Source organism: Lottia gigantea (assembly GCF_000327385.1).
Source record: "Lottia gigantea unplaced genomic scaffold LOTGIsca_50, whole genome shotgun sequence".
NCBI classification, from domain to species: domain Eukaryota; kingdom Metazoa; phylum Mollusca; class Gastropoda; family Lottiidae; genus Lottia; species Lottia gigantea.
The window spans coordinates 390,412-402,113 of NW_008709716.1; the positions used below are offsets into that span (position 1 = coordinate 390,412).

At 31.8% G+C, this 11,702-nt stretch overlaps 2 protein-coding genes across 2 annotated transcripts; both read right to left on the reverse strand.

Annotated features, from left to right (window-relative positions):
* Positions 1 to 147: 147 nt before the first annotated feature.
* Positions 148 to 8,454, reverse strand: LOTGIDRAFT_234384 (hypothetical protein). Its single transcript, XM_009062211.1, has 15 exons — positions 8,076 to 8,454; positions 6,813 to 7,022; positions 6,443 to 6,587; positions 6,023 to 6,197; positions 5,510 to 5,673; positions 4,959 to 5,168; positions 4,419 to 4,633; positions 4,048 to 4,224; positions 3,710 to 3,818; positions 3,302 to 3,419; positions 2,730 to 2,869; positions 2,342 to 2,476; positions 2,012 to 2,161; positions 926 to 1,030; positions 148 to 586 (listed from the first exon to the last, which is right to left on the reverse strand). Exons 1-15 carry the CDS (start codon positions 8,120 to 8,122, stop codon positions 311 to 313), a joined length of 2,376 nt encoding a protein of 791 aa, XP_009060459.1. The 5' UTR covers positions 8,123 to 8,454; the 3' UTR covers positions 148 to 310.
* A 373-nt stretch (positions 8,455 to 8,827) lies between these two features.
* Positions 8,828 to 9,598, reverse strand: LOTGIDRAFT_65316 (hypothetical protein; the record flags this gene model as incomplete). Its single annotated transcript, XM_009062168.1, has 1 exon — positions 8,828 to 9,598. A coding segment is annotated over one exon (771 nt), but the record flags the coding sequence as incomplete, so codon positions are not given.
* Positions 9,599 to 11,702: the final 2,104 nt, after the last annotated feature.

Here is an 11,702-nt window from a genome sequence, read left to right on the forward strand (position 1 = left end):
AGGATTTTTTTCATACTTGTCATTACAGTAGGTATGATCTTAATGATCCATGATTAAAATTGTTAAGCACCAATCCAAATGTCTGTACTTGTATATCACTAACACTAGTCTCACATCAGTTAAACTATCTCAGCATATCCATTCTTTACATTCACACCCAAAAACATTTTGTCAATTACATTTGATGACATATTTAAACAATGATAAAAAGCAGATTAAAAAAGCTATCCTCAGCCAAATTTCTTAAACTCATTGTATGCCAACTAAAATATAAATACAGTTATATATCCCTTATGATGCTACTATCATACTATAATTTAGTATCAGTAATAACGGGTTTGAGTTGTTCTGTGACAGTATTTTCCTGATGATTAGATGTTAAAACATCAGAATTTTGTGTATTTTGTGAATGTGCCACAGCTATATGTAAACACTGTACCCATTGTTCCACATTTTGATGTCCTTTGGCTTTAAATACATAAGTCTGATCATCAGTAAAAATTTCAAATGCTCTAGGAATATCACGAATTCCTTTCCTCACAGCTTTTACACTCTGTATTTTACTCACTGATAATGTCTCTTTCCGCTGAAATATAAAGGTAAATTATAATTTCTAGGAATATTTCATATCCCAATATATAAGCCATAAAAGGAATAAGTAAAGTAAATGACTATATTTGGTTACTTTTAATACTTTTTAATATGTTACTAATGTAATACAAATTACAAAACAGATTTAAAAAAACAAAACTTCAACTGTTGATTTAGCTTTATTTATCTAGTTTGAGTTTCAAGATATTCCTTGTGATTCTCTTATTGGATATTTCTCAATATATAATAGCATTTTGAATAAAGATTATTATGCCAAATTTGAATAAGAAAATTTATGACAATAAACGATATTTGGTAAAAGTCAAACACTTACCAAGTCACTTTTACTGTAAGTAAACTGTCCACCAGATAAAGTGAAATATCTTGTTTTCCATCGTTTTAAAAATTTCCATTTTCCTTTCTTTTCTTTTAATTGACCCTAAAAAATACCCATCTCTCAAAAACTAAAACTCAAAATCACATGATCTCATTCATTGCAATTTGGATGGATTCATGCTGGTATCGTTCCATCAAACTTTACTATCTTCATAAACCCAATCAGGTGCATAAGTAGGAGGTTACATTTCATTCCTTTAAAATAGTCAGTAGATAGATAATACATTAATACCATTAATAAAAAAAATAACAAGTGGTTGCCTAGCAAGATACGCCCACTTTCTTGATACATTTTCAGTATATCAAGGGCAGTCACCTATCTGTGTCAAATCTTACCAAAATCTAATTTGTGCAAGATATTGTTGATTTAAACAAACACACATTATTTAACAAAATTCTGACATAAACTGTCACCTCTATCGCCAAGTGTTTTTACTAAGTCATGAGCAATAACTCAAATTCTGTTGATCGAAAAATTCAATCTTGACTAAGATCTCATCATTATAAATGATCATACCAAATTTCATTTAAATCGGATTAAAACTGTACTCTCTATTGTGTTCACAAACAAATTTTGACGCATTTTTCATAAATCAAGGGCAATAAATCAAAAAAACGTTCATCGAAATATAGCCAACTTCAGACTTGACCAAGATCTCATCATTATAAATATTCACACCAAATTTGATTTAAATTGGATGAAATTGTGTTCACAAACAAATTTTGACACGTTTTTCATAAGTCAAGGGCAATAACTCAAAACCATTCATCGAAAAATCGTGAATATCAAACTTGTCCAAGATCTCATCAATATAAATGGTCAAATCAGATGAAAACTGTAGTCTCTATCGCGTTCACAAGCCAATTGTGGACCGACGGACGGACGGACCAACGTTATAATGTGAGCGTATAAAAAACGTGTGTTTCATGTGACTATGTTTATGCAAAGGTGATAGAGGTGTTTCTGACCCATGACGCTCTAAAATCAGCCTTTTTCCATGTCAAATAAAATAGTACAACTTACAGCTATTAAAGGGAGACCATCCTGTAATAAACCTGTCACTTTCTCTGGATGATTACACATAAAACAACACCATTGTTTATTTAACGCATTAAATTCAAATATATCAAAATAGCGAGCTTCATGTAATTCTTGTTGTAACATTTCTTGATCCTACAAAATTTATCAACATATATACCGATATATCTTTAGACATAAAACTGATTAGACAGGGAAATTATTTGTGCCAGGATCATTGGGACAAATTTCTGTCTAGAACAGCTATCAAATGCAATGTCTTGTTTTTATCTAATGACGTTGTTAACATATTGACAAAAAAATAGACATACTCACCTTCATGGAGGGAAAAGCAGACGTGATCAAAGTTAAAAAGGTTCCACCAGATCTTTCTCCTTTTAATGCATCCCAACAGACTTTTAAATTACTGACATTCAGATCTCTTTGACTTAATGCTGATGATGATTGAGCCTAAAATTATTATTTGTTTAGCTTAAAGAACTCTGAGCTGTGAATGAGTGCAAAAAATAAACTATAGAAGAAGATTCCTCACCAATGATATTTAGAGCATATACTATTCCATAAATGGATTTTATGTACATCTGCAAATGAAATGACCTATTCACGCAATGAAACAATTAAATATTTTAAACTGATTATAAATCTAAAACACACAAAATGAAATAAACCTTACACTAGATGAATAAGCCAATTAATAACTTACTTGTATAGATAAAAACATTAGATGTAGCCATATACGAGGTTGATATGTATCTAATATAAAATGAGATTTACCATATAGACAATGTTCATTAGGACTAGCACATTGAAAATGAAGTTTAACATAACGTCTATGTTTCCCATCTACAAAGAATTATAACATTAATGAAATGAGGTCATAAATTAATCATTTAAGACACTAAATAATACAAATCTACCAAATTTATTGTAAGCATCATTATTTCATTCATCAATTTCAAGTTCAAAATTTACTTCTGATAAAATTATAGCAACAAAATAATCTTCTCCATCTCATTTGGACATGTATAGTGAAAAACTCGTGATAACAATTTTCCAATAGTAAGTTTACATTGCTTGAGTATTATAAGACTTTATCAGATGATCTTAAAATCATACAAAGATGATTAAATCCAGTTTCAAACTATTAGTTTGCTAAAAATAAGTTTGATCAAGATACTTGTGTAGAATGTTTCTAAAGTGTTTTCAATGTATAAAATCACATTTATATGATGTGATATATGTTATTCAGTCGGGTATTAGTAATGAAATACTTACTAACAACACTACATTTAGCTGGTAATGGAAGACGAGCACCAATTTTTTCGACATAATTCTGTATGGTAGTAAAATGTTTCTCACAAAAATGTAACACACCATCATGTACTGGTTCATTCTGAAAAGCAAAATATTTTGGCATTTCAAAAGAATTCAATCAATGACTCAATAATCAGATAATTTTCCTTTTTTTTTTGGTTATGAATTTAAATGAGAAAAACAAATTTTGTTAACAAATTGATTAGGAGATTGACTCCCAATGTCATGCATGGCTGATGAAATGGTGAAATGACATTTAACTATAATCAAGTTAGATTTAAGACACCTTGGATAGAGTGGCTATACACCACCTTAGTTCTTAACACTTTTGAGATACATAGCATTTTAGAAATAAGAAAAGATAGTAACCTGACTATTGTACTGGGATGTTAAATTACTATTTATAGATAGGTGTTCAGAAACTAGGGTAGAGGTAGGACTTCCAGTTCTTTCTGATGCTAATCTTGAATCACTTGTCCTGTAATTCAAAAACAATAATTTTACATATATTGCATTCTAAATATTTACAACTCTCAATTAATTAACGATTTAGAACAATTAATTCTGATAGTTATAGATGACTACAATACTATCAAATTCTAATCTAATCCTACCAAATCTTGAACTGACCAACACCACTGTCTTTAATGATACAAAACTGTCTAAATTCCAATCTACATGAGTAGGATCTTTTGTATTTGACTTACAGGATAGATTTTGGTAGACTAAGATCGCTATCAGCTGTATTTTGTGAGAGTACTGTAGTAGGTTTAATGGATACTGTTCCACTAGGATGTAAAGCATTAGGTGGATTGCCTACAGTTATTACTGTTACTGTTCCTTCTGTTTGACTTGATACTGATATCATTTCCTTTTCTGTTAAACTGTAAACAAATATAAATATATTAGGGTATCAAGTCAACACATTCAAAATGGTCTAATTCAGCCAGTGTCCTTTTTTTGGACTTACAGATAGGTATAAGTATTCAGATATTTAAAAACAGTACAATAGAAATTAATTTTGGATTTACTGATGTAAAATATGGTTAAAATGATAAAAAGGAGCATTTTTACATACTACTTTTGTTGGTCTTCTTTCATACTCTGAACATGTATTCTGACTGCACTAGATACATTAGTAGATAGTTTATTGACCTCTTCCATGTAAGGAGAAAGTAACTCTGGATGCGTCAACCCAATAGCTCTCATTTCTTGTAGTATCATTGGTAAAGCTGAATCTTCACTGGTTTTTAACATAGAATTAAAATACTTCAATGCTCGATCAGCTTCTGCCTATTATAGAAATCAAATTAGATCAATTATACCTTTATCTACATAGATATTGCATCTTTAAATTCATCAAAACTTTTATGCAGATGTATTTTCATGTGAACATATAAATAGATAGCTAGCTAGCCAGATACAACACAAATGTTTTTAAGAAATGTGCTTCTTGAGGTTTATAAGCTAACAAATTGAAATTTTTGTCAAAAATTATGCCTTCTGAGTGTTTATGAGCCATTATAGATGGACATACAGACGAACATGTGTGACAATATACTCTCCACATTTCATGAGGAAGCATAAAAGATTGGGAGTAATTTCAAAGAAATCTCACTTCATTTAGAGTTCCAACAAATCCGATGATTTGAATAACAAAGTATGTTAAAGGTGGATGGTTAACCAAGATTTGTTTTAGATCATCCAGTCTGTCTGTAAATGAAGCCGGATTCTTCTTTGCCATATCAACAAATATAGAAATAACCATTGATGCTGTCATATTACTAGTTAAATATTCACATAATTTAATATAGTGCTTTTCTAAAACCTACAAACATAAACAAAAATATCATTTTAAGACGCTTTGCTCCATTATTCAAAACTATACTAATTGTCTCAGCTTTTACACAGAAATGTAACTTTAGTTTACATTACCTTTATGTCCAGAGAACTATAAATTTTGCAAAGATGCCTACAAATAATGTAAACATTGTGCAATCCGAAAAGTATCATTTTATTTATGAATTTAAATGGTTGAGAGTTGAATATTCAAACAAGCCCAAGGTGAGCTTAAGACATTTTTTTTGAACAGATGGTAAACATAATTTCAAATCTTTACCTTTTTGTAACATTCTTTCTAATAAAAAAGAGAACTGAACTTCCTCTTACCTGTGATTGTTGCTTGGCAACCAAGCTAAATAATTGAATCAGACTAACATGTTCAGCCATTTCACATTTATCAAGAGTTGATACCAAACAATCAATATGGCGAATAACAGGATCAGGATTCTGAGTAAATATCTGTGGTAACACATTACTCAATAAATAGTTACCTGAAATATTGAAAACTAATTTCAAACGAATGTCCTTTTTCTCACATGGATACTAAAAAAAAGAGTTGATAAATTGATAATTGGCCAATGAATGGTCATTCATTGCTTGATAAAGACCAGACAACACTGGTCAAAATGTCGCTCAAATAAAGTAAGTAATTGTAATCCATAAGAATTTTTTCATTATATCCAACACCTTTACTAAATGCCATTCAAAGATCATCATATCAGGCTAATGATAAATTCAGAGTTACAAAAGTTGATGATAAATGTCCAGGTTTTTTGTGTCCTTAGATATATGAATTACAACTACTTATTACAACTATTATTTATTTATTTACAAACATACCTTTCAATACACTCATAACTAGTATTGGCATATGTTTAGCTAATAACTCTGCATTATCAATGGCTGCCAAGGACAGATAACTGGAGACATTTCTACCTAATTCTTTATTATCACAATCAAGATAATGTACAACTGCTGGAATGGCTAATTTCATCACAGGTTTCTTATTGTAATGCTGAAAAACAAAAATCAATTTTCCATTCCAATTTTACTGATGCAATCTGATTCCAATGCAGATCTAGATGTTTTGTTTGCCTTTTTCCTGTGGGAACAGATGAAATTGCTCTGCAACTACTGTTTTAAGTCTGAGGATTGAACACACCTAAAATAACTCAAAATCTTACAGCTATAAATGTTATGTCAAAAACTAAAAAATTTGACCCATTTTCAAAACAAAGGCATACATATACATGGACTCACCATAAATAAACAACTCATTATATCGGAGGCTATTTTAGCATGGGGCGGATCTTCATCTCTAATAGTGGTAGTTAGTTTATGTCTATGACACATCTCTAATAGCTTGACTAACGCTCTAGCATGTTCTTCTATACTTGAAGTTTCCCTTTAAACAAAGAAAAGGAAGATGTAAACAATAATAGTTAAAAGATAAAAGATAATAGTAGTTATGATTGATTTTTTCAATGATTTTAAGAACATGGGCAACATTGAATTTTTCATGTGTAAACGCTTTAAAATTTCAACTATTATCTGCCTGTAATTAAAACACACATCTTCAAGCCAGTCCTAAACTCCAAAATATACGAAAGAGTAAAAACCAGTACGGTACCTTATGGCTGTTGTTACTCTTGTTATACATATTTCAACAACACTTTGGTCATTATCACTTTCTTCATAGCCTTTCTGATCAGCAATTTCATAAATTCTATCTACAACCTCTGATAATTCATGTTGAATATCTTTATCTTCAATAGTAAATAACTCTCCAGCTTTAGACAAATCTTTATGTGTTAGAACTTCACTGAACAGAGGATGCATGCTGAAAAACAAATAGTAATAAAATTAAATCTTATACAACAATGTTTTTTCTTTCTTTCAAATTTTAATGTGGGTGTGTAAATTTCCTTTGACTATATGCTGCTTCATGATAGAATTCTCACATTAAGCTATTTTGAGGAATAACAAATTGCACAGACGGCATTAGGAAGTACTTGTAAATAGTTACTGTTCATGCCTGAAATGTGTGTTGTGTTTATAGCAAGATAAGCCCATCACGCTCGTTGTTAGGGGGCCTAGCTACATTTCGATACAGTTATATCCAGGGTACAAATCGATTGTGCCCTACACGAGAACGCCCCTTTCATCACAATTGTCCGTGGGTAGGGATACAAAAAGGTCCCAATGAGCGTCTCAGAGGGTTCTCCTCAAATAGTCGTCCGAAACATCTGCCTCTATATTCCAGCCTCTGTTGATATTTTGACAGTTTAGAGTCGGAAGAAAAAGCCTGTTAAATGGGTATTTTCCACACCTCCAGAGATGCGTTTTTTCTAATATAATATTACATTACCTTTACAATGACTCTAAATAAGTGTTGGACATTAGCGCAACTTTCATTTTGCTAGTGACATGTGACTGTGACCTTTAGGCTGTCCACTCAGTTTTAAATAGCCAATGCGAGATCAGTTTTGTTAAAAAAAACTTTTATGGAATTTAAAACACGACATAAATGGTCATGGTGTAAGGAGAAACTGATGGTATGACTGAGCTACAAAAATATTCATCTTTCCAAATTTTCGTGGTTTTACAGATCTAAATAGGTTTAAAACCCCCGCACCGGGGAGATGAGGAATCACCCCACCCCATCACAGGGCCTATTTTTCTGTCTCTACACTAGCCGACATCACTCAAAGTGTGCATGTGCTGCGGTCGGAAAGGAACCTGATACGCCACAGCTTTTATTTAAATAATTTCAATCTCCAAACCTTAATTTTAAGAATAAAATATAGATCATAAGATCCTAAGAATTTCTTTCCACATAAATTCAAATCTAAATCTACCTGTCAATGAAGGAATTTGCATTTTTTCAATTTACCTGCCAGACCGGAAATTTACTTGTTGTGATATGGAAGGACAACCCATCTCAATTCAGACCACTGCTAAATATTAGTACATATGGTTGGTTGACCACTGTACTAGTCTTGATAATGTTTTTATTGAATGAAATATGTTTACGAATCATTAATTTAAGACTGTATGATTTTTTTTTTTTGAGTTTGTAGGTAGGCTATTTAAGGTAGGCTACTCAGGATCTTCCAAGATTTGAAGTGTGGAAGCATATTGTGGATGTTCCAAATCTGAGCATGTTCTAACCTACCCAAAGAAACTTTGAATTGATTTGTTGTTTTGACATTTTAGGAAAAAATCCTGTAACATAATATTTTGCAATTTCTTCCATGGTGAACTAAAAAAAAAAAAAAAAAAATCAACATTGTGTTTACATCTCAGAAGAATTGCAAAGGAAACTGAAATTGTGCTCTATTAGTTGGTTAAGCAAATGTTAAGACAACTGTTTTAATTCAATAGAAGACTAACAGTGGATGTGGTACAATAATATAAGAGTTAACAGCATCATAATATTTTCAGATGAATTCAATATTGCAGCCAATGTTTAATTCAACTGTATAAATGTTCTTCCTTTATTATATTTCTTGACTTCTTGCCTTCTTTAGATTTTCTGCCAGGTTTGTTAACTTTCACACATTTGGAAACTTGCTTCTTTTCATTAACAATACCATGTTTCTTATCAAGATGCCAGTTTAAAGCTGCTTTTTGAATACATCTATAATCACAAAGTTCACAACTCAGGTTTTTCTCTCCAGTGTGAATTTTCATGTGCATTTTCAAATGTTTGTTAGCATAAAAGCTCTTTTCACATTCTGGCCAAGTACATGGTATATTTCTTATCTTATAATGTACCATGTTCATGTGTTCTTTTCTTAACACTTTATTGTTAAAGTTTCTATCACAACCATCAAATATACACTTGTATCTTCGTATACCCAGATGTACACTTTTGGAATGAGACTTTAAAGTACTTTTTGATGCCGTTTTGTAATTACAGTTCTTGTAATGACATTTATACACCTTTTCAAGATGTGTCAGTTTATGGGCACTGTAAGTACTTCTAGAGTACATTTTCCTGCCACAAAATTGACAAACGTATAGAGGTTCTGGTTTCTCACCAATCTTATGAACTTCATAGCAATGTAAAAGCCATAAATCCTCTGACTGCAATATCAATCCACACATATGACACATGCGACTACCTTTTGATGATTGATGATTTTTCCTGGAGTGTTTTATTATCTCACGGACACTTTCACCTTGGAAAGGGCATTTACAGCATCTGTGAACAGATGTATGATGGATAAGTTTGTGGAATGAGAGTGAGTAGATGCTTTTACAGTTTTTTTGACAAACATCACACATCACAAACCCTTTTCTGTGTTCACTGACATGTTTTTCAGCATCTTCTTCCGTCTGAAAGAACTGACAGCATTCTGAACAAATAAACTGGTCATCAATCTTATCATATGATACATTTTTATTTTCCTTATAATTAAAATGTTCATCGAAATTTGACTCATTAGAACCGAAACTGTCTGATTCTGATTGGTAATCATCAGAACTGTAGATATCATAATCATCATCAACATTGGAAAGCAGCATCTCTACAGGATTCCAATCTTCATCGACAACAGGCTTTTTACATTTTAGATTATCTACTGGTATATCATGTTCAGACTGATCTGATTCTATTCCTATATCAACATCATTCACATAGGTTTTTCTTATTCCCCTAGTTCGGTACCTGTTACCATTGGGTTCTTCCTTACTAACTTCACTAATGTTTAATGCCATCTCAAGCTTTCTGAAAGATCAATTATCTTAGTGAGAAGTTGTAGAACAAATAAAGCTTGATCTTATGTTGATCTTATGAAACCTGAAAGAGGAACTATCAAAGATTAGCTATAGGTGAAACGATTTTGATTATCAAACTTTTTTCATTAAAGCCAATAGATTTTAAATGTACCAGTAAAGTTTGAGAAACACTGACTGTGAGCCACAGGTATGTTTCTATAAATAGTCGACCATATATATTGTATATATATACTTTTATAGAGAGAGTCGACTATTGATAGAAACAGATGCCTGTGCTGTGAGCTTATATACAGGCTTTATAGAAAGATAGCTTGCGTTGCAAGGTAACATACGTCCACTGGCAGCTGTCAGAAATAATAAAACAGTCTTTAGTGACTAAAGTACGAATTTTCTCATATTGAAGAAATTATTTATGCTGAATAATTCCACAAAATTTTTTAAAATCAATATCAATAACCCAAATACAACAAACAATTAAATCACACAGCTCTAATCAAGGGCAAAAAACAAATTTTGACACGTGTTTACAAAGTCAAGGGCAATAACTCAAAAAATGTTCATCAAAAATATTTCTTGTTAGAACTTGTCAGAGATCTTATCAATTCCAATGATCACACCTAGTTTCATCAGAATCGGTTGCAAACTGTAGCTTCTATTGTGCTCACAAACAAATTTTGATGCGTTTTTCGTAAGTTAATGGTATTAACTCAAAAACATTTCATCGAAAATGCGTCAAGTTAGAACTTGTCCGAGATCTTATCAATTCCAATGATCACACCAAGTTTCATCAGAATCGGTTGAAAACTGTAGCTTCTATTGTGCTCACTAACAAATTTTGACGCGTTTTTACAAAGTCAAGGGCAATAACTCGAAAACCGTTCATCAAAAATGCATCAAGTTAGAACTCGTCCGAGATCTTAGCAATTCCAATGATCACACCAAGTTTCATCAGAATCGGTTGAAAACTGTAGCTTCAATCCTGCTCAAGAACTATTTTTAACAAATTTCAACACGTTTTAACAAAGTCAAGGGCAATAACTCAAAAACTGTTCATCGAAAATGCGTCAAATTAGAACTTGTACGAGATCTTATCAATTCCAATGATCACACCAAGTTTCATCAGAATCGGTTGAAAACTGTAGCTTCAATCCTGCTCAAGAACTATTTTTAACAAATTTCAACACTTTTTAACAAAGTCAAGGGCAATAACTCAAAAACTGTTCATCGAAAATGCGTCAAGTTAGAACTTGTCCGAGATCTTATCAATTCCAATGATCACACCAAGTTTCATCAGAATCGGTTGAAAACTGTAGCTTCAATCCTGCTCACGAACTATTTTTAACAAATTTTGACGTGTTTTTACAAAGTCAAGGGCAATAAGTCAAAAACAGTTCATCGAAAATGCGTCAAGTTAGAACTTGACCGAGATCTTATCAATTCCAATGATTACACCAAGTTTCATCAGAATCGGTTGAAAACTGTAGCTTCAATCCTGCTCACGAACTATTTTTAACAAATTTTGACGTGTTTTTACAAAGTCAAGGGCAATAACTCAAAAACAGTTGATCGAAAATGCGTCAAGTTAGAACTTGACCGAGATCTTATCAATTCCAATGATCACACCAAGTTTCATCAGAATCGGATGAAAACTGTAGCTTCAATCCTGCTCACGAACAATTTTTAACAAATTTCAAGGCGTTCTAAGTCAAGGGCAATATCTCAAAAACCGTTCATCGAAAATATGTCAAATTCGAACTTGACCGAGATCTTATCAATC